At 41.2% G+C, this 21,147-nt stretch overlaps 1 protein-coding gene across 10 annotated transcripts in view; it reads right to left on the bottom strand.

Annotated features, from left to right (window-relative positions):
• Positions 1–21,147, bottom strand: part of LRRFIP2 (LRR binding FLII interacting protein 2) — a 153,660-nt gene that overhangs the window by 7,001 nt on the left and 125,512 nt on the right. For 7 of the 10 annotated variants that reach the window (XM_043540666.1, XM_043540667.1, XM_043540668.1 and 4 more), the window contains 6 exons: positions 18,218–18,319; positions 17,775–17,907; positions 16,146–16,195; positions 14,423–14,543; positions 11,280–11,359; positions 9,962–10,066 (listed from right to left, as the gene is read on the bottom strand). In XM_043540666.1, the coding sequence (XP_043396601.1) occupies positions 9,962–10,066; positions 11,280–11,359; positions 14,423–14,543; positions 16,146–16,195; positions 17,775–17,907; positions 18,218–18,319 (591 nt within the window). The remainder of the gene's footprint in view (positions 1–9,961; positions 10,067–11,279; positions 11,360–14,422; positions 14,544–16,145; positions 16,196–17,774; positions 17,908–18,217; positions 18,320–21,147) is intronic. The other 3 variants (XM_007057222.4, XM_027819611.3, XM_037890119.2) reach the window with 1 other exon arrangement.

Genomic DNA, 21,147 nt, shown 5'->3' with positions numbered 1-21,147 from the left:
TTCTGTTTTTTTAATGTCCTGGTGTGAGTAGCACAAATTAAAACTCTACAATGAGCTTTATGGTTAGGATCACAACCCAATTTTCTCTGTGGAAAGTCTTGATAATGTTCTTTATAAGACTGTCAGGTCAAGAAAAATGGAACCTGACTGACTGCTACCCATGCAGTTATTATCTGGTATCCAAAGGAAGCATTATTCACTCAATTGCTGACATTAGCATAATCTAGAAACTTTAAAAATAACGGCATATACTCATTTCTGAGCAGTTGGGTACCCAGAGCTTCATATTAAAACTACTCCCTTGGGGCAAAGTCTTCGGTCATCCTCTATAACTGAGCCAGCTGACAGGCAGATGTCTGAGATGGCAGAGGTAGGAATCCTCATGCCTTGTACGGCAGCTCCCATTCCAGCCCATTGGCTAGCATAGTTTAAAGCAATCCCTTATTTGGCTCCCTAGGCAGTAGGCATTGGAGATTTGCATAGTGGTACATCTCCACACTCTATACTGGCATGTAGGGCCCCCACCCACTTGAACACTACACAGGGAGAGTTTGCTCCCCTGAAATTTTGACAGAACGATCAGCTCAGTACAGTAGAACTCTGTACTCCCTCCTGACAAAGAAAGCTTTGCACTGAGTAGTAATTAGCAGGACTCCCATTGCCTACAATCATCTGTTTGGGAGGAGATTGGACTTAAGGTAGTTTATCTTGAACACTAAAGGTTCTACCATACCCATGTTGGCACAGACTGATTCTTTGATTCCTGCCAGAGCATAGTTCTTGATCACCCAACTGGTCCAGGTTAAGGGAACACTTTCACTTTATGTAAAGGTGAGGTTACTTCTAAAAATTTCAGTGCAGTGCAGACAGCAGAATAAAAGCAATACCCAAAATTTGTCTTTGTCATCTTCCTCTTAAAACTCAGATAAAGCACAGGATAGTTCTCAGTCTCCCCAGGGGTACACAGTAGGTAATTGTCAGGTCAGAGCATGTAGCCAGACACTTTGAAAGAGGCATGATTCCTAGAGACACCGTTCCTAACTCTGAAAACACACATTGAGAAATTTGACATCTAACAGGAGGGCTCAAACCCATGCATTTTAAACATAATGAAATACCTGAATATAGTCCTCCTATCACTTTTCTTTTGTAGCTGGGAGGGGGGTTTGGATTTCCTGTAACATTTCTTTCTGGTGGTATTAGATTCATGGGCATTCTGAGTTGCAGTCCTGCTGAGGAACCGTGTGTCTGAGGGAACCCAGGGTGTTGTTAGGAGTAAAAAGAACCTTAAGTCTTCCTCGCATTGGAATATCCTTCAAGGATGAGATTGGCAGGCTGACTACAGGCTCAGGAGCTTCTAAAACATTTGGAGGTTATCATTGCTCATGGTAAGTAAGTCAAAGATGACAAAGCACTCTGACTATAAAATGTCCACACTTGAACACATTAGTTCTATAACACATTGGATTCTTAGAAGGTACTCATCAGTTCCTCCCTCTGTCATAGTGATAAGAAGCAGAAGGTGGGATTAAAGACAGAGCCAAAGACCTAAGGAAACTAACGATAGTTTTAGTTTCTTTGCCATTCATTAGATTTGCCTCTGCTTTCAGCGGATAGAAATTAAGGATCTATATCTTTGTATGAAGGCCTGATGATCAGAGCCATACATATCTATGAATATCAATGCCAGATTCAGCTGCTCTTGCTTATTCCACATGTGGAGATACAGCCAACATCAAAGGAAACCTGTTCCTGAAGTCCGTTCAAATCCTCACAAAAGAGGTGTTTAAATTCCTCACTTTTCTCCTAGAGAAAAGAATCAATACAGGTGCAAGGCTACAACCTCATGTCTTGCACGTATAAGATGGGTAGTTTTTGTAATGGGAGCTGCCGCCATACAAGATTGATAAATCCTTCTTCCCCCCCGCCCCACAGAATGAGATAGCCAAGCATCTTGCATCATCAGCTGGGGTGTCATGTTGTGAGATAAATCAGCTTTAGTCTGGACTATACCAGCCTCTAGTGCAGAAAGAGGGAGCCACAGCCAACCCCAGGTAGGAACAGCCTTTTGGTTCTGAGTTTCTACAGCACCGAGCTCAACAGGGTCCCGGTTCATTATTAGGGCCCCTAAGTGTTATAAGAGTACACAAATGATAAATGACTATGCCAAGCCCAGCACTGCAGATAGTGCCAACTAAGTAATGTGCTCGTTGCACAGGAGGCAGTGTAACAGGCTGGAGCCCCATCAACTATCCACCTGAAACTATGACCCATCCCAGCATCTTGAAAGTGTTGCGAGGTTATTGCAGAAGCTCGGGTCACCCCTGAAGAAAATGAAATGGCTACTTACTGTAACAAATTCTTAAGATGTGGTGCAAATGTGTATTCCATTTAGGTGTGTGCGGGCCTACCACAACGGAGCCAGAGCATTTTGCCAGCAGGACCCTTACAGGGGTAGTGCTCACACCCCTAGCCCCTCCTCCCCTGGTTATATGAGGTGGCACGGCCACAACCCCCTTTATTCCTTCATGCTGAATACCCAGGAGATGAGAGTCCAAAGTACATCTGCATAACATCTCAAAGAACCAATTACAGTAAGTAACCATTTCTTCTTTGAATAGATGCAATCATGTATTTCACTTAGGTGACTCACAAGCAGTACCCCTTCCAGGAGGCAGGGCTCAGAGTCTACCTAAATAAGGAATAACCCTTCTGAAGGTTGCATCTACCTCAGAAGATGAAGTAATGGCATACTGGTTCACAAATGTACAAGCATGTAGTAGCCCTGCAAAGTCCAATATGGAAATGTCACTGAAGAATGCTATTGACATTGCTTGTGCTCTCATGTTGATATGCAGAGAGGACTCCTGCTTCAACCACAGACCTTTGACTTTCAGTGACTGCAGACCTGCTCCCCAGCCTATCAGGGAGGCGTTGGTGACAACAGTCCTGGTTGGTAAGGGCTGGATGAAAGGAATAACTTGACAAATACTCTCAGGAGCATCCACCACAGTAAGGAGTCCAGGACCAATTTGTCCAAAGAGCAAGGAGTCGGACAGTAAACTGTTCTGAGTCATATGTGAAAGAGGTGAAGGTGCAACCGTGCAAACTGGATCACCTGCACGCAAAACATATGACAAGAGCTTCAGGGACATCTGAAATGTTGTGGAAGACTGAGACTGAGGCAGAGCTGCTGAATCTCCTGAAAACGGTCAGCGGAAACACAAACTCAGACTGTATTAGGACCCCAATGAATTCTATTTACTGAGTCGGAACCCAAGTTGACTTCCCAGTATTTAGGATTAGACCCATATGGTCGAGCAAATGCAGTGTAGTGTTGAAGTGAGAAAGGACTTCTTCTCTGGATCTGCCCTAAAGTAACCAGTCATCCAGATATGGGTAGATGTGGATCCCTTTCTGAGATATCCTGTGATAATGGCCATGCATTTGGTAAAAACCCAAGGGGCAGAAGAGATTCTGAAGGGAAGCACCGTATACTAGAAAAGGACCTCTGCTATGACAAATCAAAGGAATTTTCTGTGGCTCTGCAAAATGGTCACATGAAAGTAGGCATCCTGAAGGTCCCATGGAGCAAACCAGTCTTTCTGAGACAACGCAGGAAGAGTAGTCAATAGAGTGACTATGCAGAATCTCATGTACCTGATGTATTTGTTGAGGCCATAAAGTTTGAGAATGGGCTTTTCACCTCCTTTGGATTTGGGCACCAGAAAGTACTGGTAATAGAAACCCTGACGTTGGTGATCCTGTGGAACCTCCTCCATCGCCAGCAGAGCACAAACCTACTCAAGGAGCAATATATCATGAGTGGGGTCCTTGAAGAGGGACAGCGAGGCGGAATGGAAAGAACTGGTAGCACAGCCCAATCCCATAGCTATCAGAAGCCTGCATCCCAAGAAAGGGGAAAAAATTCATAGGTAGGAGTTGTAGACCAAGCTGAATGAGCAAGCATCTCAGAGAGGTGATTAAGAAAAGCAGAAAGCATACAGGGAGTGGAAGATGGGAGGGATCAGCAAGGAAAGCTACTTTATTTAGGTCAGAACATGTAGGAATAAAGTGAGAAAGGCTAAAAGTCAAGTAGAGTTGGACCTTGCAAAGGGAATTAAAACCAATAGTAAAAGGTTCTATAGCCATATAAATAAGAAGAAAACAAAGAAGAAGTGGGACCGCTAATCACTGAGGATGGAGTGGAGGTTAAGGATAATCTAGGCATGGCCCAATATCTAAACAAATACTTTGCCTCAGTCTTTAATGACGCTAATGAGGATCTTAGGGATAATGGTAGCATGACAAATGGGAATGAGGATACGGAGGTAGATATTACCATATCTGAGGTAGAAGAGAAACTCAAACAGCTTAATGGGACTAAATCGGGGGGCCCAGATAATCTTCATCCAAGAATACTAAAGGAATTGGCACATGAAATTGCAAGCCCATTAGCAAGAATTTTTAATGAATCTGTAAACTCAGGGGTTGTACCGTATGACTGGAGAATTTCTAACATAGTTCCTATTTTTAAGAAAGGAAAAAAAAGTGATCCAGGTAACTACAGGCCTGTTAGTTTGACATCTGTAGTATGCAAGGTCTTGGAAAAAATTCTGAAGGAGAAAGTAGTTAAGGACATTGAGGTCAATGGTAAATGGGACAAAATACAACATGGTTTTACAAAAGGTAGATCGTGCCAAGCCAACCTGATCTCCTTCTTTGAGAAAGTAACAGATTTTTTAGACAAAGGAAATGCAGTGGATCTAATTTACCTAGATTTCAGTGAGGTGTTTGATACGGTGCCACGTGGGGAATTAGTTAAATTGGAAAAGTTGGGGATCAATATGAAAATTGAAAGGTGGATAAGGAATTGGGTTAAAGGGGAGACTACAGTGGGTCATACTGAAAGGTGAACTGTCAGGCTGGAGGGAGGTTACCAGTGGAATTCCTCAGGGATCGGGTTTGGAACTGATCTTATTTAATCTTTTTATTACTGACCTCAGCACAAAAAGTGGGTGTGTGCTAATAAAGTCTGCGGATGATACAAAGCTGGGAGGTAATGTAGAGAATTTAGAGAAGGACCAGGATATCATACAGGAGGATCTGGATGACCTTGTAAACTGGAGTAATAGTAATAGGATGAAATTTAATAGTGAGAAGTGTAAGGTCATGCATTTAGGGATTAATAACAAGAATTTTAGTTATAAGCTGGGGACGCATCAATTAGAAGTAACGGAGGAGGAGAAGGACCTTGGAGTATTGGTTGACCACAGGATGACTATGAGCCGCCAATGTGATATGGCTGTGAAAAAAACTAATGCGGTCTTTGGATGCATCAGGCGAGGTATTTCCACTAGAGATAAGGAGGTGTTAGTACCGTTATACAAGGCACTGGTGAGACCTCATCTGGAATAGTGTGTTCAGTTCTGGTCTCCCATGTTTAAGAAGGATGAATTCAAACTGGAACAGATACAGAGAAGGGCTACTAGGATGATCTGAGGAATGGAAAACCTGTCTTATGAAAGGAGACTCAAGGAGCTTGGCTTGGTTAGCCTAACCAAAAGAAGGCCGAGGGGAGATATGATTGCTCTCTATAAATATATCAGAGGGCTATATACCAGAGAGGGAGAGGAATTATTTAAGCTCGGTACCAATGAGACACAAGAACAAATGGATATAAACTGGCCATCAGGAAGTTTAGACTTGAAATTAGATGAAGGTTTCTAACCATCAGAGGAGTGAAGTTCTGGAACAGCCTTCCAAGGGAAGCAGTGGGGGCAAAAGACCTATCTGGCTTCAAGATTAAACTCTGTAAGTTTATGGAGGAGATGGTACGATGGGATAAAGATCAATTAATTGCCAAAATCATATTAACTATTCATGGTAAATAGGCCCAATGGCCTGTGATAGAATGTTAGATGGGGTGGGATCTGAGTTACTACAGAGAATTCTTTCCTAGGTATCTGGCTGGTGAATCTTGCCCACATGCTCAGGGTTCAGCTGATCGCCATATTTGGGGTTGGGAAAGAATTTTCCTCCAGGGCAGATTGGAAGAGGCCCTAGGGGGTTTTCGCCTTCCTCTGCAGCATGGGGCACGGGTCACTTGCTGGAGGATTCTCTGTACCTTGAAGTCTTTAAACCATGATTTGAGGACTTCAATAGCTCAGACATAGGTGAGAGGTTTATTGCAGGAGTGGGTGGTTGAGATTCAGTGGCCTGCGTTGTGCAGGAGGTCAGACTAGATGATCATAATGGTCCCTTCTGACCTTAATATCTATGAGTCTATGATGGTGCTTAGGACCCAGCTGTTGGTGGGGATCAAGCCCCAAGCATTGTGAAAGCAAATGGAGGGGAAAAAAATGACAACTGGAACATTGCCTTGGAGGAAGAAGTCAAAATGGGTGCTTTGGAGAAGAACATGTGGACTGTCTGAACCCCAAACACGACTGCTTCTTTCTGAGGGATCTATGCCCTTTCTGGGGTAGTCCCGCTGTCTTGGGAGAGGGAAAGGCTGGTCTGCAAATTTGGACATAGCCCTCCAGTTGACAAATTTGTACTTGGACAGCAATGCTTGCTGATTAGCAATTTGCATCTGCAAGAAAGAGGAGCAGCAAATCTTCCTGCCCATCAGATCCATGCTCTTAGAGTCCTCCTCCTTGCGAGTGGATTTAAACCTGCCCTGTTGGGCTCTATCATTCACAACTGTTACCACCAAGGAGCTTGGGCTCTAAAAACCTGCAAATCCCTGCACAGGAACAAAGCAGCACTTTTCCATGTGCTTAGCTACAGGTGGTACTAAAGCCAGTGTGCTCCAGAGGACCTTAGTAGGCTCATAGAGCTCAATGTTAATAGGGAGAAATGACTCTCCCAGGGGCAGACAGCTGCAGGATATCCACTAACTTGTGGGTGTTCACCTACAGGAATTCTGCCTGAATACCCAGGGAGGCAGCCACCGCAACAGGTCCCAATATGCCTTAAAATTCTCCAATACTGAAGGGAAGGAAGAGCATGGCACCACAGAATCGTCCAAGGATGAGAATAAAGCAGTTAAGTGTGCCCAAGACGGATCCTGCTCCAGGACTGACTGCCTGGGTGAAACAATTTGGGAGGCTCTGAGGGAAAGCCTCACCAGTGCCTGGATCTGTGGCGGATTGATGGTCACCACCACAGACTTGGCTGGTGATCTCAGCCTCAGGAAGGCTGAGAAGCAGGACTTCCGTGACTGAAGAGAGTCCCATGGATTCCATGGAGGCCACTGGTATAGATAGGGCACTGGTGGTCCGTAGGCGCTAGGCCAGGGGCCTCCATCCTGACCACGAGATGAATGCTAGTCCTGGTACCAACAGCGCTCCATGAAGGGCCCCCATCAAGGGAACGGGAAGAGAAAGATCTCAACTTGGACACCAAGGGATCCTGGGCTTCGGGGGATAGCTGTGAGGCCAGTCCTGAGGGTGCAAGCGGCTGGACTGACTCGTCCATAGCCCAGAATGACAAGAGGGCTGGTGCCAATACTGGAAATGGAACTTCCAGCAAAGTGTACATCTCTGTCACTTCCAGTGCTTGGAGTAGTGTACACCACTGGTGTACACCCTACAGCCCATTAGGGTAATTTGATTGTGGGCCATGAGACATTTTGCTGACGTTGACCGTCCGCAGCCATGGCCCCCTGCAGCTCCCAGTGGCCTTTTCCACAGCACACTCAACAGGGAACGACTCCTCCGTCTCTTCGGAGAGGCACCAGCTCCGGGACACAAAGCAGCAGCACTTCCCACACCTGAGGGCGATCTCCAATCTGAGGAGGGCCTTGGTGCCAAAGTAGGCCACATGACGTGTTCGAGCAGGTGCTGCTTCAGATGAAGATCTCTTGCCACTTGAGTCCATTTCATGAGTAATCTGCAAAACGAACACTGCTCCTTGACGTGGGCTTTGCCTAGACACAGCAAGCACTGTGTGGGGATCGCCCCCATACACCACGATGGACAAAGTTTAAATACTGGTGAGGACATCACCAGGGAAAACTTAAATAACTAATTAACGATCAGTACTAATTAACTATATACAATCAGAGAACAGTCACTAAATAGAAGAACATGAAATAAAAACCACACAGAGCTCTAACTCCAGCCACAGGTGCTAAGAAGGAACTGGGGGAGGTTGGGGTGTGCCACCTCATATAGCCAAAGGAGGGACTACAGCCATGACCATCGCCCCTTTACAGGTACTGCTAAGCAAAATTCTCTGGTGCAGGTGCACTGGGCACCCACACATCTGAATGGAATATATGGCTGTATCTACTCAAAGAACAACTTCATGTTAAGAGGTAAATAGGTCACATCTACAAATAGATGGACTCTCTCCTATCTAAGCACTATACAAACACTAATGGATTTAATCTCACAATTATCTCCAATTTACAGATACGGAACAAATGCACTGAGTGTTTACATGACTTTCAAGTTACATAGGAAGTTTGGGACAGAGCTGGAAATAGTTGAGACTCTGGAGGAGTCTAAGTGCCTTAAAGTAAACTGAAGAGTATCCTCCTCTCCTGCTGCTACATCTTAGAATCTGTTGGCTCAGTTACCCACACAGACAACTCCGAGGTAAACTGAACTGGTTGATTTCTACTGGGTGCTTTGCAGGACATAATGCTCCCATGAGGAGGAGCTGTGGCAGAGCATATAAAGGCGTGAAGCAGTCAGGCAAAGGTTGAAGTTTAGCTTAGAGAGACACTCTGGTCTTTGCTCTGAAATCAAGCCTTTAACACTTCAATCAGATCTCCCAGGAACAGGCTCATGTTCCAGAGAAACTTCCTGAAAGCCCTCTGATCACTAGATCCCAAAAAGTATGTCTACACTGTAGCTAGGAGCAAGACTCCCAGCGCAGGTAGACAGACTCTTGCTAGCTTCACATAAGAGTAGTGTGCTAAAAAGAGTAGTGTGGATGTGGCAGGGGTGGCAGCTTTGGCTAGCCATCCAAGTCCAAGCCTGCCCAACTTGTTGGGTCCAAGCTTGGGTGACATGAGGCACGCTCCCAGGTAGACACACTCTGAGACATCTCTCACCCTGGTCATTGCCAGACAATGCAGTAATAGTGCCTGCTGCTGAGTAACAGGGCTCAATTACAGTCCAGAAGCTTTTTGAAGTTATTAGGAGGCCTTCTTTCTAAGATACCTTCAAAAGTAGTAACAAAAGAACAAAAAATTACTTTGGTAATTTTAGTTTGGAACTGTCTCTCAAAAAGTCAAGGTCTGGAACTGGAAGAAGATAGTACTTAGTGAGTCAGAGAGAGCGCAATGATGTTCACAATGTAACATGCTCCAGACTGGGAACAAAGTGCAAACAAAGGTGGAGTAAGTCAAGGCCTCAATGAAGACAAGGACTTCAGAAGCTCAGGAGGTCAAATATCTTGTTGCTTCAACTGCAGGGAAAAAACAATCAAAAAACAGGCTGTCAATGCATGGATAAGAAATAATTTACCAATGCTCTCAGGTTGGCTCCAATTTGACAGCAAAGATAAAAAGGTGGCAACAATGGAAGTCATTCAAGGAACCAATGCAATGAGGATGATAAAAAAAAAAAAGTATAAGAAGCATGTCCAAGAACTTAGACACAAGGGTTCAGAGGAGAGGCTGCTGCAGAACAGGAGAAAGTTGCTGTAAGCCAAGACAATTGCCAATGAAATGCTTGCAGATCCTGCAGAACTCCTCTGCCAGCTACAGTCAGAAAAGAAATGATTTTGAAATACACTGGGCCAGCCTCAGGTGCATGAGACATCATACTGAAGAAAAAGTCCTCTATATACGACCATTTGTAGTTCTTACCCCCTTGTTGGAAGCCAACAGACTGCTCACAGAATTACTCCCATAACAGCTACAAAGATTAAATGTTCATAGGCATTTGGTTTTATTAATGAAACTCCATCATGTTTACTCTGAAAGGAAAATGGAGTTGATTACCTCTCGCTGAAGTTTCCTCTTCTCTGCTTTGAGTTCGTCTTCCACTTTTTCTGCATTCTCTGCTGCAGATTTATATCTTATCACCTGTCCTTCAAGTCTTCCAATCTGCAAACAAAGTAAACCACCAAAAAAAATGACTGCTGACTGCTTTATAATGGGATGGGCTACCCACCTGTCTGTCCTTCTCCCCTCTCCTATGTGGCACTCCACAGCACTGTTCCCTGCATTATCTGTGGCACCCTCAGCAGGAGAGAAGGTGGTGAGTGTCAATGTGCAGAAGCAGCTGAGACTGCAGAGAAAGGGAAACATCAGGGTTTAAAGAACAGGGAAACAGCAAGAAGGGAGACTCATGGAGAGTAGAAACACCAGAGAAGAACCCACTGTCGGTCACTCTTCATGGTGAGACAGCAGAGCGTGGATCGAGGGGAATGGAAGAGCACTGGAGGCAGGGAGAGTGGGAAAACTGGGAGGGGAAAGTGAGAACCAAGGGAAAGTGAACTGGGAAACAGAGGCAGTGGAAACAAGAAAGGTGAGACATGGCAATGGATCAGGGTATGATGTGAGAGGTCATGAGTCCAAGCCCAGCTCTGTAACAAAAGGGGATGGAGCGCCAAGCAAAAAATGAATAGGAACCACTAGCTTTAAAGCTCACTCACCACTCTCTAGTTAGAATGCAAGAGTTATGACCTGTTAATGTTCTACTACAGTTCACAGAGTAATGAAATCAAATATGTGGCGTAGTGATAAAAAGCACTGTGTAACTTTGAATGATTTGCCAAGTGCTAAAGTAATCCCCATTTACTGAAACATACTCTAATTCGCTCTCAGAGTATTCTATTATTTTGCTATTTATAAACTATGGAAACCCAGAAGAGTTTCTCAAGTACATTACTGTCTTGTTTACTACATAAGATTATCTAATTTTCTGTATCTCCCTAAGTCAAGGGTACCTTTTTCACAGATAGTAATTTAAGAAAGCAATCCAGTTTACACAGTAAAAAACTTACTTCCATTCCTTTTTATTTTGTACAGTATGATGGAGGTCTTGGTCAATTAACCCCAGAATATGAATCTCTACATTTTCTTTTATGGTGAGGTTATGAAAAAGTATTGATTTGTAAGAAAATGGTAACACAAGTATGAATTTAGTGCTGCTGGTGAAGCCATTATGTTGAATCACAGAACAGATAAGAATCAATTTTGGAATCTACATCTGAGAAAAATGATCTTATAACTCTAGTATACTATGCATAAAAATCTCTGACTTACTTAAATTTACTAAAAATTTACTAAAAAAATTCTAAAGAAAGATACTTACATTTTGTTCCATGGTAGTTATATCCTGTTCAGCTTTTGAAAGCTTAAATTTGTATTCACTTATTTGTCTGTTGGCATCTCCTAAATAAAATCAGACATTAATGGATTTCTTAAAGTGTCACTAATAAGCAATTCCTATTTTAATTCAAATGAATTTTAAATATGACTCCATTGAGAAATAGAGGTTATTTACCTGTAACTGGAGGTTCTTTGAGATGTGTGGTTCCATATTCCACGTGGGTACATATATGCACACCATGCACTTGAGTCTGGAATTTTTTTTAGTAAGCAGTGCCCCACTGGCCCACACATGCTGTAGCTCTCCTCATGCTCCAAATCCAGATAATCCATGACAGAAGGCAGATAATGGAAAACAGATAAGGATCACACAGCTCAAAGACCCTCCAGTTACAGGTAAGTAACCTCTGTTTCTTCTTCGAGTGATGGTCCCTACCTATATTCCACATGTGGGAGATTAACAAGCAGTGTTCAAACAAGAAATGGTTGCAAGGACGCAGATGTGATAGCTAATACTGCTGTCCCCATAGCTGTATCTGTAACGGCAGACTGGACCAAAGTGTAACGTTTTGTGAAGGTGTACAAGGAGCTCCAGGTAGCTGCCCTACGTATCTTTACCCATGGCATAGGGTACCACCTGTCCCTTGGCAAATCATGCCGGGCCAGAAGATGTAACCCTGATGTTCTAGGGCTTCTGTGCAGGGCCATCTTTGCTTGGTACCACAGAGACTCCTGAGGCGTTTCCGAATCATTGTAAGAAAACACCAGATCACCAGCAGTACATACAGTACCAATGATTTTGTACACAGACTTGCAGGTGGGAGAGAAGGAATAACCTCCTCTTCTGAAGTAACGTCTCTGAATAGAGATGGTGCATGAGTGAGAGAGAGAATGAGTGAATATGAGGATAGGGAGACATAGGTCTCAGACCACCTGGGGGTGGATGGTGAGTACATTGGTGGTGCCATCGGATCTGGAGCTTCCCTGGTCACAGAAGAAGTCAGACCCTTCTGGGGCTGCGTCAGTATAGGCACTGCGTCGGCTCTGGAGAATGTTTGTCCTGTGCTTTGGACACCAGAATCAGTACCGGAACAGGCGGCTCCATACCCTTATGTGCCACTTTCTCTTGCCAAGAAGATTTACTCAGGCCTAAGTCTTTAGCGTCTGTGTGCACAGGCTCTCCTGACTTTGGTGGGGGCGGGGAGTGATGCTCTCTCTTCGGAGCAGTTTTGGATGAAGACAATTTATCCCTATACTTATGACCGTGCATCTTACTCTCATCGGAAGCCTTCTCTTCAGGCTTAGAATTCTTAGCTTCAACTCCCAAGCTTGTGCTCAGAGGGATGCTTCCTGTCTGATGAGGCTGCTGTACAGGGGGATCTTCCCAGCCTGGATCTGATTGGGGTCTCATCACCTTCTCTTTTCCTGACCCTCATGAGTTCTGGGGGGAAGGAGCAGCAACTACTGTACGTGGCTGAGATATGATACTCGCCCAGACAGGAGAGGCAACACTGATGTTGACTGGTCACAGAAAAAGAGCAAGGGCAGGAAACACAAGTTTTGAACCCTGGCACTTGGGACAATCTCAGCCTTCCTGGGCAGAGCAGAGGGGAAAATTCTGCGGAATGGGAAAAAGGGGAACAACTATCTAACTCTATTAAAATGGAGTCTAAAAAGGAGAAGAATACTAAAAACAAACTAATTACAGTATATTTACAGAAATGACATAGTAGCAGAAGGAGCTGAGAAGACAGAAGACTCCCTCAGACTTCATGGCAACACGAAGGAATGGGAGGTGTGTCTGTCTGCACCGTTCCTTATACTTTTGGTTCAGAGCACAACAAATGCTATGGATGGACACTGCTTACTAAAAAATTCCAGACTCAGGCACATAGTGCACATGCATAGCCCAGGTGTGAAACACACAGAGGGACCACTGCTCAAAGAAGACTACTATATTCAGGACTCTTGTGGTATAAATATTCTTTATCGATTCTCTTCTCTTGGAGACTAAAGAAGCTAGAATAATGATCCTATCTTTTACATGTGAAACCTAACAGACCCATTATAAAAGACTGAAGACACTAAGCCTGCATTAATCACTTGGTAACCCCAAGATATAGACACTTTAAAATGTGCACTTCGGACAGACCATGGACAACCAAAATAAATGGTAACATCAACAAACCATCTCATCACCAACAGATTATCTCCTTGAAAAGCAGAATCACTATTGGTTTGAGGACAAGAATCCCAACATAAATATAAATTCTGGAGGTTGAGCAGAGATCTGAAAAAGCATTTGACCAAAAAGCAGAATAAAGCTTGAATTTACTTGACAATACAAATCTAAGAAAAAAGAAAAGAAAAGAATTTCTTGCAGGTTTGCAAATCATTTTTGGTGGTACTGCTCAGAAAATTACCAATTGACACAGCCACAGCTCTGCTTGAGATAGCTTTGGCACATCTCCCAAATGACTGTCCTGTCAGTGACTAGCAGCTCCATATGGGTGCTGACAGCTAGGGAGTTCGCTTGCTCAGACTCAAGCTAGCCTGGTCAGTTTGTATGAAATGAAACTGAACGTTGGGCAGGATTTTAATAAGTTTTGTTTGCTCCAGACAGTGACAGGGAGTCTTTCAGACTGCGTTAGTGGATCAAGCTTCAACATGATAAGAAACCAGGGGAAAATACTAGCAAAATAATTCAGGTGAAATTCTATCATCTAATAATGAAATCTGGCAAATATTTATATCAAAGTGAGGCAACGTTGTCAACTAAGAAAAATTAACTTGCCAGAAATTTTATTAAGCTCCAAAAGCAAACAGAAACCTTTTATTAACTATTGTATACTGAGGAATGCACTGAGAGGAAGTTTGCCAACAAAAAATAATTTTAAAATCCTGTACTCTGTTGATACTACTACAATTGATAATAATTAAACCTACACAAGAAAGAAAATAGCTTTGAGGAAAGCCCCCATGAAAGCCACAGATAAAGTTTTCAGCAAGATTAGATAAGTAGGTCTCACAACCAAAGAAGGGCACTCATCCTTCATGCATCGGGGGAAGAGGAGAACTAGGTTTCTTTTCACTATGAATATCTATATATATTTAAGGTATGCTTACTCTGCATTTCAATTAATTGCAAATCAGAACCATTCTCTAATCCTGTTATATCTGGATTTGTGCCATCATTTTTAGAGTATTTCTGTCGTTCCTCTTCCAGTTGCAGCTTCAGTTTCCTAATCTGAAATTAAAATGTCATATTATGAAGAGTAATCTGCTAGAAGTTATATTGTTACCACAAAACATTTTTCCCTTCATCGTGATTCTCAGCATGAGGTGCCAATTGAGCTCTGGGTATGGAATTTTTCATGTATATTTTACATTTTTAAAGTTTACAAAATCTATGGCTCAGATCCCTGGATGTGCAAAGGCATACCAGGGCAAAGCCAGCATTATGATGTACCTCTTCCCTCATTCCCAGAAGTGATGGCTGCCAAGCTGGTCACCTGTGCAGAGTTAGAGTAGTCTCAAAAGTAGCTTAACTTTGTGTTACATGTCAGCAGTTCCTACAGGTTTTTCCGGCAGTCAGGGCTCATCAGTATGTAAGAAATCCCCAGCCATGACCCCTATATTGGGGGCTGATGAAGAAGGTAGGAGCTCTTATCTTTGCTCTACACTATTGGAAAATTCCTCCCACAGTTGAGTGGAATGGTGTAGGGAGTTTGAATCTCACAAACAGGAGTTTACATAAGCCACCTCAAAATAGAATGATTTTTACAACTACCATGCTCTAATAAGTGATTGTATTTTTATGGTCTAGCCAGTATTTGGCTTCTATTTTGCCTTGAACCCAAAACACCTAGTTATTTGACATTCATCTGAATATTAAAAATAAGGTATCTGGTACACTCTCAATGAAAACAAAGGCTGATAAGAATGGCTAGATCTGTGTCCTGTGCAGCTATACTCCATGCCTTCCCCTAGACCACAAGTTCACAAATTGTGGTCTGTGGATTAGTAGTCTGTGGAACACCTGCTGGTGGTCCACTGGTTACTTGCAGGTCACTAACCACCTCCTCTTTTCTAGTTGCTAAACTGCATTAAAAATTAATATTCATAATATTTTTCCTTTTAACTAACTGTAGTTATCACAGGAATATTGTGATGATGAATTGGAAGAATCACAACATGGGAGGACAGATTATCCATGAGACACTTTATGGTATGGAAAAGTTTGAGTACTCTTGTCCTGGACAGATCTCTCAGAACACATAACGACCCTGGCTTCTGCTTCCTCTCGAGTCAGCCATACTGGTACTGTTCAAAAATGACTCCCAAACCTTGTTAGATTTTAGTAACTTCCGACTTCTTGTTTTTATAAAAAGAAATAAGAGAAAGAATGAATAAATAGCTACTTCATTTCATATAACTATCACTGATCAATGATGGTCTGTAATTGTAAGATGCAAATGAGTCAATCATACAGTACAATGTTAGTATAAAAAAGGAGAGGCAGGAAGCACTCTCATATATACTTCCAATTAGGACCACTCAGAACAACCATAAGGGAAACAGCTTGAAGACCAACTTAGCTATTGCGTAAGACCAAGTTCATGCTGTTCAGGGCACCACAGAGAGGAGTTTAGTAGTTTTTGGCGGACCAAAGTTGGAAGTTTCATTAAAGCTAATATTTTGGTTTAGTTTGTTTTACCTACAGGTTTAGTAGCTTTTTATTTTTTATTAATGTACTAAATTTTTTTTTTGGGGGGGGGGGGCACTTTTTAAAATCTAACCTATCTATCCCTTTACACATTATTTATGGGAAAAAAACCCACTTCTCTACCTGTGACAATAATTCCTCTTTCTCCCCAGCCAGTTTTCGTAGCCGAACATCTAAAAGAACCAAAGAAGAAGATCTCAATTAAAAACCAGATGGATTTAAAACCAAAAATTTAATGTTTTATTTTCATTAAGCTTAAAAATAAAAATATTTTTCAAGTTTAGCAAAAGCTGTGAATTTAATGATGTGCTGAAAATGACCATTTGAGTTCCTATGGTTTATTGTACTTGCCTAAATGGTTGCAAACATCAATACTTCAAACACATCACTATATTCACAGCAACTTGCAGTTCAAATATATCTTTGTAACATATAAAAAGCTAAGTATTTTCTTTACTTTTTAACATATAAAAAGTTTAGCAGAAATAAAGACATCTGAGTAAGGCAATTCCTAGTAGTTAATGAATGGTTGAGGGACTACTGGCGATAATTTATACATTTAACAAAACAAAACCATCTCCCACTTCCTAAAAATACTCACTTTAGTAAAAATACTCAAGACATGGCCAGTTACTCCTATAACCATTTTACCTGTATGTAAACATCCTTTTCCCAACCCTTTATTTCTGTCTTATCTTTCAGATTGCAAGCTCTTCAGGGAAGGGACTGTGCCTCCCTATGTTTGTAGAGTACCTATCATGTTGTGTTACTAGAATACAAACAGTAGCTGGGCTAATAGCCTAAACTGAAGCTAAAATAAATTAACTTATCCAGAAGATCATTAACCCCTTGAACATACCCTCCCACTCAGTCAGTAGTAAAATCAGAATAGGTCTGACAAGTTCTCAGTTTCTTAGAGAATTATTTTTAAAAATAATGTAAACAAAGCAATAGTGCATCAGAACCACCAAATATGAGTATTAACAATTCTTTCTGTCCATTTCAACATGACTGGGCAATATCAGGACTATTTATTAAATAAATGGTTTAAAACAAAAAACATGCAGTCTTCCATTTAAATTTGTATACTATGTGTACCAACATACAAGGATGTTTCCTTGTGTACTAAGTAATGAAAAAAAACCAATTTGTGCAGTTCAGCTAGGAAAACAAAATTAACCAGGAGCCTGGAAACAGAACCCTAATTTTGTCCACATAGTAGTTTGACTGTGCTAACTGGAACTAGAGCAAACCTTTCTATTCTAAGCAATTAAGAGATACCATCAATCTGCATGAATACAAAAAGTATTTCAAAGGAAATGACAAGACACAATATACACTCCTATTTCTTGTACATAGGACTTTTCACAAATGGGCTCTTTAAATAGTTCATGTTTTTAAAGAAACATTTATTTCTTAAAGAAAATAAGTGTTAATCAAAACACTTTACTAATTCTGCATTTTTATCCAACTATTTCCTAGTTTTCTTAGCTCGCTCTAATGTTACCTCAAAAACAATAAAATGGAGACTGGACCATGAGAATTAACCAACTGCAGATGCCCTCATCGCACCAACAAACAAATATGTTGTTAGGTTAGACAAAGGCATTCAGCTTGGCAATGGCACATTTCATAAGTAAGGGAAATATCTTTGTGTAGCTCTAAAGTCACAATTTTGGATGTGAACACTGGGGGAAAACAAAAAATCCAGTAAAATCTTTGAAAGACAACATGTATTTAGTATATTTTTACCTAGTGGTCCTTCTCCTGCAGATTCCAAGACTTGAGCAGCTTCCTGCGATACAACTGCTATTGTACCAACCACTGGTTCATGGTTTACATCACCATTTGGAGTACCATCTGGGATTATAACTAACCCGTGTTTCTGAAAAAATAAAAGGAATTTCACTTATACAAAAGAAACCTTTTCTATCCAATTACATTTTACATTTTCAGAAGCGTTTTCAACTTGACTGAAACAGTTACACCAAATGGAAATGTTCCATTTAACTTATGTGAGGATTGGGGGTTTTGGTCCATATTTGGACCAAGCAGCATTACTTATGTCATTACCAGAATCAAACCTTTCTTGGGATGTACTGGAGTAGTAACATACTGCTTTCTGTTTTGTGTTGACTATGGTTGATCCCCCATTTCTGTATTTGTATTACTGTATACTACTGCTACTGACATACCTGTCCTGTCTTCATTGCTTCCTTCAGGTCAGCCAACTCATCTCTGAGCTCATCTCGCTCATGCTTAATGGAGTCAAAGTACTCTTTCTGTCTTTCTAGGGCCTGGGTACAGGCAGATAGCAAGAAAAAGAATGGCACAGAGAAAGAGCAATATGATAGGCAGCAGAGAGATTTTATACAAATAAGGCAAGCAGCTGAATAAAAGTAAAGAAAGCAGAAGGGGAATATAAAATATTATGTGCAACTTCAATAGCTAACTTTTGCAGTCATATGTTTGCCTCAGTGCCGCATGCTGGTCTTGAAACAATCTTTACCTATAGTAGGCTTGGCAGACTCTATACAATCCAACCATTTGATTCATTACATTGTTTACCAAAATGAATACAGTCCTTCCAAATGTGTCCATTTTAAGGCAATCTCTGCATGGACTTTTCTACATAGTATTTGTGTCTAGCTGAACTATCCTAGAAAACCCTCATAGTGGGAACAGCTTTGTGATGAGGTATTTTGACAAACGCTTTGGTTAAGATTAATAAATACCTGCCTCTGGCTTTAAGAGAAACATCTATTTCAGTCCAAATATATATTTACTAACAATTGCATCCTGCCACTCAACAAGCCACCACACTACTACTGAACAGTCAAGACTCCACATCCTTCTCACAGGCCAAAATGCTCGGGGATTTAATTAGTAGAGACTGTAGAATACCACATCCATTACACTAACTACTCTGACTTCTACAGGAGCACAGAGTAGAAATCTTACGATCAAGGTCCGTATATTTTAGTTCCTTTCATTCATTTCTACTCATCTGCTTCTCTGTTACTTGCATAAATATTTTAGCCATTTGGTTACCAACAAATGTTTTTAGAAACACAAAACTAAGAAAAACTGGCACTAACGACACTACATTAACACAAAAGGGGTCACAACAGAAAACACAACAATCTCATACAGCTATGTGGCAACTATGTTACCCAGAGTTAAGACAGACATTTTAGGCCAATTAGGCAGCACTCCAATATTCCATTTAAATTAATTCCTACATGCACTATGAATAATCTTGACTATGCGACAACTGCATTATAAATAATCCCAAATAAGAGATAACTGCACAAATGTAAACACACATTTGCCAAGAAAACTCATCTAACAAATGTTATGTCATGCATGAATCTTTAGGAATAGACTGATATAAAGGAAGAAATGAAGGTAAATAGCTTCACATTGTATTTTCTTCACTTCTCAAATTTACTACAATAGAACCTCAAAGTTACAAGCACCTCAGGAATGGAGGTTGTTCACAACTCTGAAATGTTCATAACTCTGATGAAAACATTATGGTGGTTCTTTCAAAAGTTTACAACTCAACATTGACTTAATACGGCTTTGAAACTTTACTATCTAGAAGAAAAATGCTGCCTTCTCTTTATTTTTTTAGTAGTTTACGTTTAACACAGTACTGTATTACTGTAGGAGATCTTCGCTGCTGCCTGATCTATGTACTTCCGGTTCCAAATGAGGTGTGGTTGACTGGTCAGTTTAACTCTGGTGTTCATAACTCTGATGTTCTATTGGATGTTTTATTTTAAATTATTATTGATAGTTTCTAGGGAAAGCAATATTTTTCAATGCACTATGCTGTTCATTTATTTATTTCAACAGGAATAAATGAAACATGCAGTTGAACTGGATTTCATAGATGGAAAAATAAATTTTAAGCACTGCATACTAAAAATATGGGAGTAGTCTAGCAGCCACCCTCTGATGGATATAGAATATTTTAAGAAAAATCATTTTATTACTTATCTACTGTTTCCTCAGACACACTAGATTTCTACAACTAAAATTATAAACTTAAAGTCAAGCCCCTTATTTTTTTTAACTCCATAAATGCTTTAATTAGGGCTTGAAAAGTTTACCTGATGCCTACTAGCTAGAGTGCCAAGTGCCACCACATGCACTCAAAGCTACAATCCTTGCATTTTAAAGGAATAAACAACGTTTATTGTGTATGCTATTAAACTGTAAAATTATCAAATTGCTATTTAATATATATTTTTAAACATACCTTGTTACATATCTCAATTTAGTTATTCACGTGTAAAAGAGTCCCTCAACACGGAGTTAGGGTTGTAGGCACTCTGCACTTTCCAGGACTCCTTGTAGCTTACAGAACATGAGAGTTTAATTCCCAAAACCCAAATAACTGACAAAAACAGGAAATGCAGAGTTAAGGTTTCCTTGCACACATGGTATAAGAAGGTTATCATTGCAAGAAAAAAAGCCAAAAACACAAATGTTGAAAGAGTTCTGTTACACTTCTCACACAACACAGGCACACAACCATAACTCTGCTTCCCTGCTACCCCGTGGGGTTGGCAATAAAAACAGGGAATATTCACTACCAAAACCTTTAGTAACAGAGGTAGGGTTGGTTGTATTTCACCTCACCCACCGACCATATAACACCAAATTTGCAAAACTACTACTTCCAGTCCCTCTTACTGTCAAAATGTTTTTCAGGACAACTGAGCTCTGCAAGTGCATTGTAGGGCAATTTATTAAGTAAAAGTAGGTCACTTGGGAGGAGTAAACTTTGACTCAGAGTTCCTTTGACCAAATATCCCAAAATTTGCCCCACAAAGTCTATCCCAGACCCTGATTTGGCATAGCTATTTTCAAGGCAATCTGTCTATGCAGGTACACTTTGAAGCGCTCTGAAAAGTAAAAGGAATTTATTGGGGGGAGCAGGGAGGGCAGGGAGGAGACTTATCTCAGGAGACCCTGAATAAATGACTAGATAAATAGTACCTCAGCCCTCAAACTGACATACTGAGTTTCAATCCTATCTGAATGTGTCTGAGAATTTGAGAGAACTTTGAAAAATAGACTTGAAACTGACATGCTGTTTCTATCCTGCTTGTGA

Source organism: Chelonia mydas, chromosome 2 (assembly GCF_015237465.2).
Source record: "Chelonia mydas isolate rCheMyd1 chromosome 2, rCheMyd1.pri.v2, whole genome shotgun sequence".
Taxonomy (NCBI): Eukaryota; Metazoa; Chordata; order Testudines; family Cheloniidae; genus Chelonia; species Chelonia mydas.
Note: the sequence above shows the minus strand (reverse complement) of the source record. Positions and strands in the feature narration are given on the sequence as shown.